The following is a 15314-nucleotide window of genomic DNA, read 5'->3' as shown; positions in this document are numbered from 1 at the left end:
CCCACCCCTGCCCCAGAAACACGTGGGAGGGGGCCTGGGAAACGCAAAGGCTCTACGAGGGCTTCCTGGGTAGAATGTGGCTGAGTCAATGCTAATGGATTCGGGAGAAAACTTTCCAGCCCCTCGGAGGTTTGCAAGTAGGAGAATAATAGTGGAGGTGTCCCAACATGATCGTGGTATCAATTGCGTTATCCTAAAAGTTTATGGAATGCATGAGTGGAATTAATACCTTTTACTGGCACCAGAAGCAATTATATGTATTTGAAGCTGAGGGAAGAGTCCTAACAGTGTTCATTGTAGAGGTGAACCACCGAGTATTCAGGCGAAACCGGGGAGAATCTTCAGCAAACGCTTGCCCTGTGCGGAGCTCCGCGGGGGGTGCGCTCCCTGCGGCTGGTCCTGGGGGGTCAATGCCCCGGCTCGCGGCCCAAGGTGGGGGTCCCCTCAAGCAGCGGGGGAGCCCTGCGCCTGGAGGTCACAGAACTCAGCCCGGAGGGCCCTGAAAGGGGCCCCGAGTCCCTGCCGCCAAGGGGTCCCAGGGCAGCCCCCCCCCCAGCTCTGAGGTTCTTGCAGGGGAGGCGCGGGGAGGCCCAGGGACAGGGCTCCAGCTCCCAGGTGCGGGGCTGTGGGCAGGGCATGACACGATAGACGTTTTACCAAGAGTCCTCTCTTGTCTGGGGCTTGTTTCCAAATTGGACGCAGCTCTGTGGATTCTAGGGTGTCTGGCTGGTGCGCAGACAGAGCCCTTGCAGGGCCCCTGTGTGGGTAGCCCGCCCGAGCCCCCGGTACATGTTGTAGGCTCTCATGTCCTCCTCACTTTACGGATAAGGAAACTGAGGCTCGGGAGGGCAGGTCCCTGCTCAAGGTCGCCCGTCAGCAAAGGGTGGAGCGGGGGTCTGAGCCCCGGCAGCCTGACCCCTGGCTTTCATCACGCAGCTTGTGGGGGGCGCAGCCTGTGCCCCTCTGTGGAGCGCGTCAAAGGAGCAGCCTCCTCTCGGCTCCGAGGGGTGGGTCCAGGGACCCCCCCAGGACCCAGTGGTGAGGGGGGCTGACCCCTAAGAGGTCCAGGGCCTGCCCTGGTGGGGATCAGCTGGCCCAGCAAGCCTGCGACTACTGTGTGTCAGTGAGTGAGTGACAGCTGCCACTGGGCGGGGAGAGTCTGCCCAGTTTGCCTTCGCAGCCTTATTTTAACTGACTGATGAAAATTCCTTCATACGTATTCCTCTATTATAAAGAACACTTTATCGTTACAATGCTCCAGGGCTGACCAGGCTCAGAGGTAAACGTAGCAACAGGCCGGGAGGACCTGGGACCCCCCCCTTCCTCTTCTCGCACCTGAACCTGGCCCCCTGTTCCCGCCCCACCCTCCGGTGCCCTTAGCCCCCTCTCTAGCTGGGAAAGTGAGGCCCGAAGGGGAGCTCTCGCCCCAGCTTCTCCTAGAGCCACTGCTGCAGCCAGGGGGCCCTGAGTGCCCTGGACCCTGGCCCTGGGGGAGCGGGTTGGAGCTTGGCTTCCGAGCTGGGTGCGTCCCTGTGGTTGGTTGCCAGGGAAATCTGCTTTGGGGTTTTCTCAGATCCCAACCTTGGAAGCCAAGCTCAAGCTCATGGATCCCAGGCCCTGAAATCCCACCCGCCACGATCGGGGCTGTGAGTGTGCTGCCGCTCATTCTAGGGCAGGAAGGTCCCCGTGAGAGGTGCCCAGGGTTCAGTGAAGTGGGCAGTCAGAGGCTGTTGGGGGAAACACGCAGTGGCCTGGAGGCAGGCTCCCCCAGGATCGCAGACCTGCCCAGGGCGAGGCGCCCCCTTCCTCCGTGGGTCCCCGTGTCGTGAGGGGGCAGCCGGTGCCTCCAGGGCCTCGGAGAGGATGCACCAGGTGGTGCTGATGTGATGGGAGATGCCACGTGGTGCTGATGTGATGGGAGCCGCCATGTGGTGCTGATGTGATGGGAGCCGCCATGTGCTGTGGGGTCAGATGTGTAGAAGCCACAGCGCTCCCTGCCCCAGATGCTTCGCCGGATACTTACAGGTTCCAGTGAAAACCTCGATGGCAGCCAACTGTACTAAACGCTGAAAAGTGACCACCCCTCGTGTCCAGGGCGTGCAGGTCCCCGGGGGCTCCTCTCCTGCTGGCCGGGAGTGGAGTTGATTTAGTGAAGAGAGGCACTCACTGCTTCCTGGCTGGAGGGCGTGGCTTTGCCTGTGGTCCTGAACTGGGGACTTACCTGCAGCTGCCGTGGCAGGAAGGTCAGAGACAGGAGGGCCCATCCTCAGGGCTCCCGTCGGGGCTGACACGATGGCCCTCCAGAGGGGCCACCTTGAGTATCTGCTACAGCTGCGGCCACAGCCTGACCTCCCCTCCCGCCATCCCCCCTGCCTCCTGCTGCTGGTCCAGCCCCAGGCCATCTGGAAGCTGCAGGGCGCTGGGGGAAGGAATTGCCCACCCTGGACAGTGGTCATGTCCAGCATGGTGGGCCCAAAGGCAGAGGCTCCTGGACTGTCCCGTGAGCGGAAGGTGCCCACTGACCCTTGCAGTCACCATGCTCACAAGGCCAGGCCGGCTCAAACGGCTGCAAGTGGGATGGGGTGAGCGTAGTGGGGACCTCCTTCCCCTGGCCGTCAAGGGGGCCCTCCCGGGGCTGGGCAGAGCTGGGCTGGTGGGCAGCCTCCCCACGCCGCCCCGTGCCGGGCAGTTCTGAGGCCCGGCCCACAGCCCTGCTGGCTGGGTTCTTGCCAGAGTGCTGTCTCTGTGAGGCCAGCGGGGGATGCCCCCTGCCGCAGGGACGCCGGGCCAGCGGGGGGACGCCCCCTGCCGCAGGGACGCCGGGCACAGGGGCCACGTCTGGACCTGGCTGACGCCGAGTGTGCCGCTTGGGCTGTCGACGCTCTTTGTGCCCTGGGAGCGGGAGGGGTGGCCGTTGGCGGGAGTTCTGGGGCTCCCTGCAAGCCCGGCCTGTCCCGAGGGCTCAGAACATGTACTGCTCACCCCCTCCTCAGGGTCTGGGGGTGGCCAGATGTTGGGCCTGGGTTACGGAACAAGGACCAGATGAAGGCCCAGGCTCACCTCACCCTGCCCGTGAGGGTGTCACTGAAGCGAAAGGAAGGGCCGGGCCCTGGGAAGGAGCTTCCGGCTGGGGCCAGAGTGTGAGTGATAACAGTGGGACCCCCTGTGTGCAAGACCCCCTCCCCCACTGCTCACCGGGGGCCAGTGGATCGACAAGGCCCTTTGGAGTCGGGACTGAGACTCATCCCACGGCATCTTGACAGAAAAAGGGGGGGGCCAGAGCAGCCTCCTTTATCTGCTGGCCAGGCACCGGCTGTGGCCCCCCTCTGGAGCCAGGGGGCCCCCGGAGCCTCCAACCACCAGGCCCGCAGCCAGGGTGGGCTGCTGGCCGTGGGTTTCCCTGTGTGTGGACCCTCACTGCCTTCTGAGCGTGGGTGCTCTGAAGCAGGCTGGGGTGATGGTCACCCCCCAGGCCGGTCACCTCCCTGACACCTGTCAGAGCCCCCCATGCTCCTGGCCACTCTCTGCTGAGTGAAGACACAAGGGCTTTTCTACGGTGAGTGAGGGTCTGCGGCCTTGGGGAGGTCCTCAAAGGGTCCGTAACCCAAGAGAGGAGAGAAATGTGGGTGTGAGCGCGCGCACACGCACACACACACACACGCACACACGCACGCGCGGGTAGCAGATAAAAGTGGTCCATGAAAAAATCAGTAAAATAAAGCCCCACCGCAGGCCCCGTCGTCCAGAATCTGTCGTAACAGATTCACCCGAGCTGGTTAACGGTATTTGCGGTTTGCAAGATGCTACACGTCCCTGGAAAATGACAGACAAGTTATTATCACCTCTCCACTCTCCTTCTGCCCAGACCTGCCCGTGCCGGGCACCCAGCTGCAGGGGAGCAGGCGCGAGGAAATTAACAGCCACCACGCCGCGCCCGCCACCCTCTGCCCACCACCCCCTGCACCAGCCCTGCCAGGCCCGAGGCTCCCAGCCAGGCTGGGCCGGGCCTATCGTGGACTGGGGGGGTGGGGTGGATCGGAGGAGAGGAACCGGGTGGAGGCAGGATGGGCACACACCAGCGTCTGGGCAAACCATTTCCTGCAAACACGAAGGAACTCACGCATCCCCGAACAGGCAAGTCCTGACGGCTCTGTGTCAACCGCCGAAGATAAATAAGATTTTATCAGCTCGGAATCTGTTGAAACACATCCATCTAGCGGTTCTAGGAAAGGAGAGGCAGGAGGGAGGGAAGGAGAGGCAGGAGGGAGGGAGGGCGAGAAGAAGCATCGCCGCGTGACCTTTTTTACAAAACAGATGAGGACCCAGGCACCCTCCTCCTCCCTGCCCCGTGCCCGGGGCGGCCTGAGGCCCCGGAGCTCTGGGAGGAGAGGAAGGATCTAGGGGAGGGGGTGGGGGGCTCCTTCATTCCCTCCAGGTCCCACCCTGCCCCCAACCCCAGGTTTGGCTATCCAGGCCTACCCCCTCCCCCTCCCAGGCTTCCTTCCTGCCCTGCGGCCCAGCGGCCGCAGGTGTCACCACCTGATGCTACCAGGGTGGGGAGGCCTCAGGCACCCCTCCCTGACGCTGCCCGACTTGGGCCAGGCTGGGCGTCCGTGGGTCCAGCCCCTGCTGGGGGGCTGGGGCCTGACCGCGTGTGTGCCCAAGGGCAGCGTGAACAGCCAGCTGAGGGCAGTACTGGGCTGGGGACACTACTAGGGGAGCGGGCCACCCAAGGCCGTCGGGGGCCTTGCCGGGGTGCAGAGGGAGGGGGCTCCTCTGTCCACGCTCATCGCCAGCCAGCCGGGGTGAGGCACCCCAGGCAGCTCTGCGCTCCCAGCCGAGCCGGCTTTCGGCTTTCGGCTTTCGGCTTTCGGCTTTCGGAGGGGCGGTCAGGCGGCCGCTGCCCTCGGTACCAGGGACAGCTCCCAGCAGCTCCTCCCAGGGGCGGGGCGTGCACAGCTCCGGAGGAGGTGGCCAGTGGGTCTGGGGCAGGCAGGCCAGAGGGAAAGGCTGCGCTGGTGGGGGCGGGGGCTCTGAAGCCACGTGGCGGCGATCAGGGAGCCTGGGGAGGGGGCTGCAGCTTTGCGCCTCCCAAGGCTGCGCCTGGAGCCTGGCTCCATCCATTCCCCCTTGGGGCTGCCTGCGGTGGTTGGTCGACGTTGGAGAGGGCACTGCGGGGCCAGCATGCCCTTGGGGGCCCGTTCGGCTCCATCCGTCCCTAACCACAGCCTTGGACTTGAACCCACTGCCCCTGCTCACACCGGAGGCCAGGAGCCACCTCACCTGGAGATGAGGAAGCACAGGAACACGTGCGGGCGCTTCCACAGTGGGCAAGGTTCAGGGGTGTTACATGTAGCGGCACATCACAGGCCAGCGATCAAGACGCGGGGAGGTGTCCAGTGGTTTCAGGCATCCCAGCTATCAAACCCAGAGCCAAAATTGCAACACAGTGGCCAGGCCTCCGACGCCGCACCCCTTGCTGACCACCCCCCAGCCCAGGCCAGCTCTCTGTGGGTCCTCAACACGCCCCCCCGCCCAGCCCTGGTCACCTCATTCGCTGGACCCTCTGCAGGCAGGTGGGACACCTGCAGGGGAAGAAGCACCCTTTGGAATCCACCAACGCTGCAGGCGGCCCCGGTGAGGCCGCGTGGCATTCAGGCGTGAGCCTCCTATGAGTCTAGCTTCTTCTGGGGGCTGGGGGGCTCTGTCCACTTTCCTTGGTGAGCCAAGGGGCTGGCGAACACGAGGCGCTCAACAAAGGCTTGCCGCGTGGACGGCTCTCGGGATCCCAGCCTCTCCCTCCACGCTGCTTGTGTTCAGGTCCCTGGAGTCCAGCTGAGACCCGCCATTCCCTGTGGGGCCCTCCGCTTCCAGGAAGTCCCCCAAGTAGGCCCCTGGAGCTCCTCCATGCCACTCACCAGGCAGTTTCCTCTGGAAACTAACTGCACACTTGTCTCAGGTCAGGGACGGGTCCCGAAGCCTCACACGTGGTGGACGAGAGAGCTGGGCACTAAACTGGCAACTGGTGTTTGCTCTGGGCTGGGCTGCTGCTGCCCTGGGCACGGCCCTCAGGACAGGACTCAGCTCAGGACAAGCTCAGCTTATCTCCCAGACTGGTGCTTCGGGGAGTGAAGGGGCAGCATCTATACCGGTGGGGACCCAGGAGGTCAGCGGTCACCTCCCTGGGAAGCAGGACTGCCCCCCCCCGTGGCCCCAAGCCCACTGAGGGCCCACCTACACCCATGGGGGGTGTCCCTTCCTGCCGAAGCGGGGTTGCAGGCACAGGTGGATGGGGTACCCGGGAGGCGACAAGCCCTGTGGGCATCCAATTCCCTTCCATGATAGCGGCCTAAGGGGGCTCGCCCTGAAGTCACCGCTGAGGGAGTTGGACAGGGTCCCAATCCCCCAGGACACCACTAGGGAGACCCCAGCTTGGGCTTGTCCCCGAGCCCCCTCAGACCCCATCCCAGGTCAGCATTTCCAGCTGGGTTGCAGCTCATCAGAGGAAGGACATCTTGCACTGCTCAGGGCCAAGGGCTCCGAGGCTCTGAGGGTCCAGTGTGTCCCTTGGTGGCCAGAGGGTCAGGGTGTCAGGCCCCAGCTTCCTCAGCAAAGGTGGGATCAGACCTGCTGGTCCTCTGGTCTGCAGCAACCCTGTCTCCAGCCTCAATTTCCCTGACAACCATGGTGGGATGCGATGGGGGGCTCTCCAGGACCCTGTGGCTGGAGTAACTCTGAGTCCCCGGGGGCTTGTGGGGGGCCCAGGGCTGTGGCATGACAGGAAGCATCCTGGGACTCTGAGACCCTGATGTTCCCCACTGTCCCTGGGGAATGGGGCCATGAGGAGCCCTGATGGATCCCCCCAGCCAGCTTGGAAACGAGTGGGCACCCCTGTTTCCAAGGGACCCTTCCATCAAGGGGCACTTTGAACTCGTGAGAGCCGGCCTGGGTCCTCGGGTGGGCCACCTGGACCTCTGGGCGCTCGCCCTGGAGGCCCCTTCAGGTGGCCCAGGAGTCATCTGATCCTCCCCGGGTCAAGGTCTTGGGCTGGGGGTCCTGGGGCTTCAAGGTCAAAGACCGCCACCCGCAGTGGCCAGAAGTAAGCCAAAGGGCTGGCCCCTCAGAGGACGGTCCAGGGGGTCCCTGTGCACGTTTCCTCTGTACAGAGGGCAGAAAACCTAACTCGAGGCTTTTAAAACCCCAGACGTGAGGCTGTACCCTCCCCCCTTCAAACTACTGCAGTCTGGGGGCTTAAGGTTCGCAGGCTTGATGCACTGGACCTGGCTCCCCGCCCCCGTCCCAGCCCTGCTCTCCAGCAGCTCCTTCTCACCATCCTGGCCTTTACTGTCCTCATCCATAGAATGGACCTAATGGTACCTACTTCTCCAACCCATGAGATCCAGGTGGATAAGCGTCTCAGCCTGGCTGCACGGGGCACTCAGAGCAGCTGCTCTCACTGAGCCCACACCAGCCAGACACTGATGGGTGGGTGCCGGGGAGAGGCTCTTTGAGGGAAGGAAGCCCAGAGGTGTTCAGCTGAGGGTCAGGCATGCGGTGGCCGGGACTCCTGGTGGGGGACACAGCAGGCGAGGGTGTGGAGTTGGGACGGCCAGCCTCACCCCGGTCCCCACCCCCTGCAGTATTCTCCTCTGCTAAAGAAGCTTTACTGCCAAATCGCCAAGACGTGCCCCATCCAGATCAAGGTGTCCACCCCGCCGCCTCCGGGCACTGTCATCCGCGCCATGCCCATCTACAAGAAGGCGGAGCACGTGACCGAGGTCGTGAAGCGCTGCCCCAACCACGAGCTCGGGCGGGACTTCAACGAAGGTGAGTGTCCCTGCCCCACCCACTCCTGCACTCAGCAGCCGGCGCCGCAGCCAGGAAGGAGAGGGCTGGCCGGGGCCTCTTTCCTGGCGGCGGCAAGTCCGATGCGAGGGGCTGACAGGTGGGTTCAGCATCCCCTCCCCAGTTCCGTGTCCTGCCAGCTCTGCTTGGGGCCTTGCGTGCTGGTGCCCACAGGTGAGCGGGGAGCAGGGCTGCTGGGCCAAGTGCCCCGGGTGCATGAGGGCTGCCGGCGGGTCTGAGTCCCACTGGGAGGCCCGAGTCCCCTGCGATGCGCCCGGCACAGGGGCGCAGACCCCGGCTGGCACCTCTGAAGCGGCGTCCCCTCTCGGCAGGACAGTCTGCCCCCGCCAGCCACCTCATCCGCGTGGAGGGCAACAACCTTTCGCAGTACGTGGACGACCCCGTCACCGGCAGGCAGAGCGTCATGGTGCCCTACGAGCCCCCGCAGGTAGGGGGCAGGACTTCGGGGCAGAGACCCCTCGGGTCACTTCCCAAGTGTCCCCGAGCTGTGCAGATCCTCCCCCAACCTCATGTCCATCCCTCCCTTGCCTGTGGGTGGGGCTCTGACCACCTACTCTGCCTAGCTGTGGGCGGGGCTGGGGGGGTCCCCTCCGGCCCTCTCTAGGCATCCACATCCCTTGCTTTACAGTAGGGGGTGGGCCTGCTGACCCTTGGGCCTCAGCCCGGCCCTGCGTCCCCTCTTCCTGCCTGTCTGTTTCCTACGGCCCGGCCTGGGCTCTGGGGGATGGAGGGGCTGAGGTCAGGAGGAGTTAGCCCGGGTAGAGCTGGGGGGCCGCGGGGAGAGGAGAGACCTGCGGTCGGGGGCACAGCACTGCAGGGCCCGGAGGTGTGGGGGAGGCTGTGGGGGATTGTTGCAAGAGGTGGGCGGGGGCGGAGAGACCCTGGGGGTCTGACTTTGACCTGAAGGCAGCAGAAGGTTCTGGGGCTCATGTGCGAGCCGGACTGGGGTAAAAAGCTGGGGTGGAGAGAAGTCGGGGTGGCACCAACCAGTGACGGTGGGGTGGGGCTGCCAGGATGGCAGGTGGAGACCGAGTCCCAGCAGTGCGCCTTGTGGGCCATGCTTCCCAGGGTGGGCGGGTGAGGGCGAGCCCTCACCTTTCCTCTGCCTGGGTCTGAGACGCCCGTGCCCCCTGCACAGAATTGTACCCAGTCCTCCAGGCGCCCCCCTTCCAGACCCCATCACTGTACCTGGTCCCTCAGGACCCCCTGTGGTTCCCTAGGAACAGCCCTTACATTGGCGGGGCCCGGGGAGGGCTTACCACCCTGCCTTCCCTCCCCGGAGCCTCACTGGCACCCCCAGGACCAGGAAAGCAGGTCTCTCCCGCCCCCTGGTGGCTGCCACGTGCCAGCAGTTTTGTGAAAGGCCAGGTTTCCTAAGCCATCATCCTGACCCAGAGAGACCGTGACAACTGTCCATTTTGTGGTACTGGGATGCCCACTGGTCAAGAGTCCCGGGTTCACATCTCACTGTCTCCACAAACTCCCTGGAACAAGTGTGTGTGCTGGGAGCCCACTCGGACGGCTCTGGTCCCTCCCTCTGCCAGAGCTGTGCCATGCACCCCACTGCCCAGAAGAGCCCACAGTTTGCAAAGCACACGCCTGTGCCCACAGAGGCCTGTGCATGTGCCTGCCCACACTCAGCCTCCGGCGCCACCCCCAGCCTGTGCCAGGGGAGGTGGTTGGAGCAGCCAGACCAAGGCTCTCTTGGTTCCAGAGCCAGCACAGCACATGGTACTCAGTGTACTTGCTGTGTGGCTGGCTGGCTGGATAGGTAGGTGGATGGGTGGGTGGGGGATGGATGGTGGATGGGTGGATAGACAGCAGAGGACCACAGGACAGGGCCCAGCTCCCCCTTGCCTACCCAGAGATGCGAGGGGCAGGTGCCTGGAAGCCCAGGAGCCCCCAGCCCTGTGGACTGGGGCCCACGTGCTGACAGCACAGCTTCTCCCTGACCCTCCTGCGGCAGGTGGGGACAGAGTTCACCACCATCCTGTACAACTTCATGTGCAACAGCAGCTGTGTCGGGGGCATGAACCGGCGGCCCATCCTCATCATCATTACCCTGGAGACGCGGGAGTGAGTCTGCCGGACGCGGGGGTCGGGGGGGGCATCGGGGCAGGGACTTGGGCCCGTGCTTCTGGGGCGCTTGCTGGAGAGACAGGGAGGCCATGAGCAAGGGGAGGTGCAGGCCCTGCAGGCCACGTGCTGGGAAGGGCTGCTGGGGCAGGAGCTGCCTCGGGAGGGACGCAGGGCACCTGGCGTCCCACAGCAGCTGGGCACTCAGCCCTGAGCCCTCGGCCCATCAAGGCCGGTCCTGTGGGGTCCGAGGTGGGTGGGGACGGTGGGCCCCAAGGCTCACGGTCCCGGCTGTGCCCCTGGACAGCGGACAAGTGCTGGGCCGCCGGTCCTTCGAGGGCCGCATCTGTGCCTGTCCTGGCCGAGACCGCAAGGCGGATGAAGACCACTTCCGCGAACAGCAGGCCCTGAACGAGAGCGCTGCCAGGAGCGGGGCTGCCAGCAAGCGCGGTGAGCAGGGCCGGGCCGGGGGTGCGGGGCTGGAGGGCCACCCTGGAACGTCAGAGCCAGGCCACCCTAGGACACAGCTGGACCTGTCTCGGGGCTCGGGGGAAACGCACGAGCCTGTGTCCGGGGGACAGAGCCAGCCCCGCCTGCGTGGCCGCCCCCGGTGCCCTCCGTCCAGTGTGGGTGGCCGCCCGGGTTTGCTCATCCGAGTGGGTGACCGGTCTCCGGGCCTGTCCACAAGGGGCACCTTGGGAAGGTCGGCTCACGCCGGGGGGCGGGGTCGGCTTGGCTAACCTGCGCGTGGCCCCTCCTCCCTGCCTGCTCACGAAGCTGCCCCACCCCGCCCCCTGCCAGCCTTCAAGCAGAGCCCCCCTGCTCTCCCTGCCCTGAGCACCAACGGGAAGAAGAAGCGGCACGGGGACGAGGAAACCTACTACATCCACGTGAGCGCGCCGCGTCTGCGGCCCCCAGGCTGGGGCAGCGGGGAGTGGGGGGGGTCCTGGGGCCCCCAGGGTGGCAGGTGCAGCCTGGCACATCTGAGAGCTGAGACCCCGAGCTCTGCAGGCTGCAGGGCCTAGAAGGGAGAACCAGCTCTCAGAGAGGGAGAGCTGGCCTGACGCAGCTCCCAGCGCAGGAGTGTCGCTGTAGATACAATGGTACAGCGTGTGGGGCAGTGAAGGTCTCCCCACCGCCGGGCAGGGCACGTGCCAGGAATGCCACGCTCCCACAGTCTGGCAGGCCCCAGCCACATCACCAAAGTGAGTTTACAGCCTGTGGCGTGATGCGGCCATTCCAGCTCGGATAAAACCCCACCTGCTCTGCTAGGACTGGTATCCGTGACGTGAGCTTATCATTTTTTGAGTCTTTCAAGAATGAGTTCCAAAAAAAAAATAGGAATGAGTTCCTTGTTCTAAAAGCCCCGTATTTGTGCAGCGCCCCCGCATCCCAGCACCCCAAGTGTGCTGAGCTGTGGAAAGGGGAAGGTGGGCAGCGAGGCAAAGTCTCAAGGGTAGGAAGGGGTGGGCGTGGTTTGTGCAGACAGGAGACCCACCCACCAGACTCCCCCAGACCTGCTTCCTGGGAGAGGAGAGTAGGGTTGGGGGACTCCCGGCCCGTGGGGGACTGGGGAGCCCCGAGAAAGGAGAGACGCTTCGCCGCGCGGGGGGGCTGGGGCTGGGCGGTGCCCACACGCACCTGGGCAGAGGGTCCACCTCTCCGTGCTCAGGTGCGGGGCCGGGAGAACTTTGAAATCCTGATGAAGGTCAAGGAGAGCCTGGAGTTGATGGAGCTGGTGCCCCAGCAGCTGGTCGAGTCCTACCGGCAGCAGCAGCAGCTCCTGCAGAGGCCGTGAGTGCAGCCCCTCCCGCCCCCAGGCTGCCCGTCCTGCCCAGCTGCCCGGGGGAGAAGGATGGGGCAGGGCGACCCAGCAGGGACGGTGCCAGCAGCACCAGGCCGCGCTTGGCGTCTCATCTCCCGGGAGGCCTTCCCTGAACTGCGGCGTCTCAGCCCACATGTCTCCCGAGTGAAGGCGAGGGGCGGTGGTGGGAGGGACGCCGACCCACCAAGAGCAGGGCCGGTTCCAGGGGCCCCCACCCCCTCCCACCCATCGCCCGGGTCCTGCCTGCCAGCGGGCCCGTGGCCGAGTGTGGCCACCGCCCGGCAGGGAGGCTGGGCGCGGAGGCGGGCGCTCTGACACCTCAGCACAGGGCGGGGGCTCCAGGCCCCTGCAGCAGGGGGGCTTTACATGTGGAGGTGCTTCTTACAGACCCCAGCTGTCCCTTCCAAGCAGGGGCCACCTGCAGCCTCCGTCCTACGGGCCCGTCCTCTCGCCCGTGAGCAAAGCGCACGGGGCTATCAACAAGCTGCCCTCCGTCAACCAGCTGGTGGGCCAGCCTCCCCTGCACGGCTCGGCGGCCACGCCCAGCCTGGGGCCCATGGGTGAGTGGCGCAGGCAGCGTGGCCGGGATGGGCGGGGAGGCCCAGCGGGCGGCCGGGCTCCAGACTCCCCGGCTCAGGACCACGCGGGGCTCTCGACGGCTGCTCCCTCCAGCAGCTCCCGCCCAGGAACAGGAGGCCCGGCCATGGACGGTCTCCTCTGTCCACTCCCGGTCTTGGGGAGGGCCGAGCGTTACGAGCCTCCCCCGCACAGCCTGGGACGCCCGGCCCGGCCCCCTCTGACCGTCCCACCTGCCTCCCACCCAGGCCCCGGGATACTCAACAACCACGGCCACGCCCTGCCAGCCAACGGTGAGATAAACGGCGGCCCCAGCTCCCAGTCCATGGTCTCGGGGTCCCACTGTACCCCGCCACCCCCCTACCACGCCGACCCCAGCCTGGTCAGGTACGTGGGCCGCTGCCGGCCACTGCCACTCACCCACTAACCTCAGCCCTGGTGGCTCCTGGTCGCCTGGCCCCCAGCCGGGGGGCGGTCTCTGCCTGCTGCCCCTCGCAGCCTGTGCTCTAACGCTCTGCCGTCTTGAGAACAGACAGGGGCAGAGGGATGTCGGGAGTGAGCATCCAGCAGGTGCTCGGAGGGAGAGCAAAAAAGCCAGGGGTTCCTGGAGGCTGTGCCCCGGTGAGCGTGTCCCCGACACCGCGGCCACCGCTGGCCAGGGGCGACCTGTGGGGTGGCCAGTTCCCACCCAGACGGGCCGCACAGCCAGGTTCTTAGAAGTTAATGCTGCTTTATTTCCCCAATTCTCTCTGCAGTTTTTTAACAGGCTTGGGGTGTCCAAACTGCATCGAGTATTTCACCTCCCAGGGGTTACAGAACATTTACCACCTGCAGAACCTAACGATAGAGGTAACGGCCCCGGCAGGGCAGGTGCAGGGAGCCCACCCCCAGACCAGCGCAGGGCCCTGTCCGCGGGGCAGGGAGCTTTCTCCCCTTGCTGGGGCAGTCCCTCCGTGTCCTGTCCTCCCCGTGTAAGGGAGGGCTGGAGAATTTAGAAAACCTTCCCACCGGTAGCCCGATCTATGTGCTGACATCCGGCTCCATGCGGCTGGACGGGACTCGCCGGGGCCCCTCATTTGGACTTGAGTCTTGTCTCCTGTGACCCGGCTGCCTTTGATTTGGGGGACTGGCTGTCTCCAAGGCACGAAGAAGTGCAGAAGGCGAAGGCCGGAAGGGTCCTGGGGCTGGTCTAGTTCAGTGCCATTTACACAGGGAGAAGCTGAGGCCCAAACTGCTTGCCGTGCACGCACAGCAACTGAATGTCTGGTCCAGGATGTGCGGGGTACAAGTGCCCCACCCTTGGCATCCTGACCCCTGACCTCACAGCCAGGGCTTGTCTTTAGGTTAAACAAGAGTCCCAGCAACGAGCACTCGTAGCCTGGTGTTGCCTTGAGTGTAATGACTAGTAGCCAGAGCCCGGGAGACACAGCTGTCGGCCGGATCCTGGGGGGCTCCAGCTCAGCGGGCTGGAGTCTCCGCAGCCCCTGCTCTGCAGCCGGCTCCGGGTCAGAGGCCCGTCCAGGCTCGTGCCCAGCCAAGGCCACAGGGCAGAGATGCGGGTTTGCCAGAGGGAGCTGGAGCCAGTGGCTCAGAGGGCTGCCTTGTTGTGTGTCCACTAACACCCTCCCTAGGGAACAACCCCCCTTGTTCCAGGCAGCTAACCCCTACTGGGCTAGCTCAGTGCATGTTAACCTGCCTCACCAGCAGATGCTGTGCCTGGCCGGCGGGGTGGGGAGGGAGCGGGCGACAGGAGCCTGAGAATCTGCTCTGCCCTTGCTGGGGGGGGGGGGGGCCCGCCCGCCCTCTAGGTTCCGGTGTGCGGGGAGAGGGGAGCTCCATCTGTCACTCTGACTGTGCTCAGGGCCCAGGAGTGGCCTCAGCACCGCCCCCCCCCCTGCCCCCACACGTCACTTCTTAGCTCTCCTGCCACCTGTCTGGGGCAGAATTCAGTGCGGCCAGACCACCAGGCACAGGGCAGGCCCAGCACTGCCCTTCCTCCGACCGCACTATCTGCTTCCCCCGCACCGTCCAGTGCCTGGACAGGTGGCCCTTGGGGTGTGGGTTCCTCGCCTCCCTCCTGGTGGTCCCACGATGGCTGTGCGGGGGCAGGCGGAGCCCCTGGCGGGAGGGGGAGAGGGCAGAGTCTGCCGCTGAGCCCTCTGACGGGGGCGGCCGTGTGCGCTACGCTTGCAGGACCTGGGGGCCCTGAAGATCCCGGACCAGCACCGAATGACCATCTGGAGGGGCCTCCAGGACCTGAAGCAGAGCCACGACTATGGCGCGCAGCAGCTGATCCGCTCCAGCAGCAACGCGGCCACCATCGCCATCGGGGGCTCGGGAGAGCTGCAGCGGCAGCGGGTCATGGAGGCCGTGCACTTCCGCGTGCGCCACACCATCACCATCCCCAACCGCGGGGGCCCGGCTGGGGGTGCGGGGCCCGACGAGTGGGCCGACTTCGGCTTCGACCTCCCGGACTGCAAGTCCCGCAAACAGTCCATCAAAGAGGAGTTCACGGAGAGCGAGGCCAACTGAGGTGGGGCCGGCACATCCAGGGCCCCCCTGACCCGGTGCTAGCGACCCAGAGAGCAGAGAGCCCCGGGAGCTGTGCTGGATGTCTGCTTCCTTTTTGTCACCAACTGCCTTGGGAGGCAGGACCTCTGGGCTCTGCCGGGAAAGGGACTTGGGCAGGGGGATGCCCCTGAGGAGGGGCTCCCGGAGCTGCGCTGAGGGTGCGCGCCCAGGACCCATCCTCCAGGGGTCCGGGGGGCCTCCCCCTCCCTGCCTTGCCTTCCTGGGGGCTCTGCTGACCGACTGCCAGAAAGTATTTTCCGATGCCCTGGCTCTGGGTAGCAACACGGCTCGGTGCTTGTACCTAGACACTCCTGTTTTCGGGTCAAGGTTCCAGACCACATCTCTGCCTGAGGCTGTCCCTCTGCTGGTCTTGAGGGTCAGTCTGCCCTTGCACACCTGA

At 65.4% G+C, this 15314-nt stretch overlaps 1 protein-coding gene across 1 annotated transcript in view; it reads left to right on the top strand.

Annotated features, from left to right (window-relative positions):
- TP73 (tumor protein p73) overlaps positions 1–14875 on the top strand; it is a gene marked incomplete at both ends in the record, with an annotated part of 45775 nt that extends 30900 nt beyond the window's left edge. The window contains 10 exons of the mRNA XM_082676804.1: positions 7641–7827; positions 8178–8293; positions 9833–9942; positions 10250–10392; positions 10744–10832; positions 11615–11736; positions 12179–12327; positions 12592–12730; positions 13099–13192; positions 14537–14875. Coding sequence (XP_082532930.1) covers positions 7641–7827; positions 8178–8293; positions 9833–9942; positions 10250–10392; positions 10744–10832; positions 11615–11736; positions 12179–12327; positions 12592–12730; positions 13099–13192; positions 14537–14875 — 1488 coding nt within the window. The remainder of the gene's footprint in view (positions 1–7640; positions 7828–8177; positions 8294–9832; positions 9943–10249; positions 10393–10743; positions 10833–11614; positions 11737–12178; positions 12328–12591; positions 12731–13098; positions 13193–14536) is intronic.
- Between the last annotated feature and the right edge of the window lie 439 nt (positions 14876–15314).

The sequence above is a fragment of the Grampus griseus genome (assembly GCF_964374135.1).
Source record: "Grampus griseus genome assembly, chromosome: 1".
Taxonomy (NCBI): Eukaryota; Metazoa; Chordata; class Mammalia; order Artiodactyla; family Delphinidae; genus Grampus; species Grampus griseus.
This window is presented reverse-complemented; position numbering and strand designations above follow the sequence as displayed.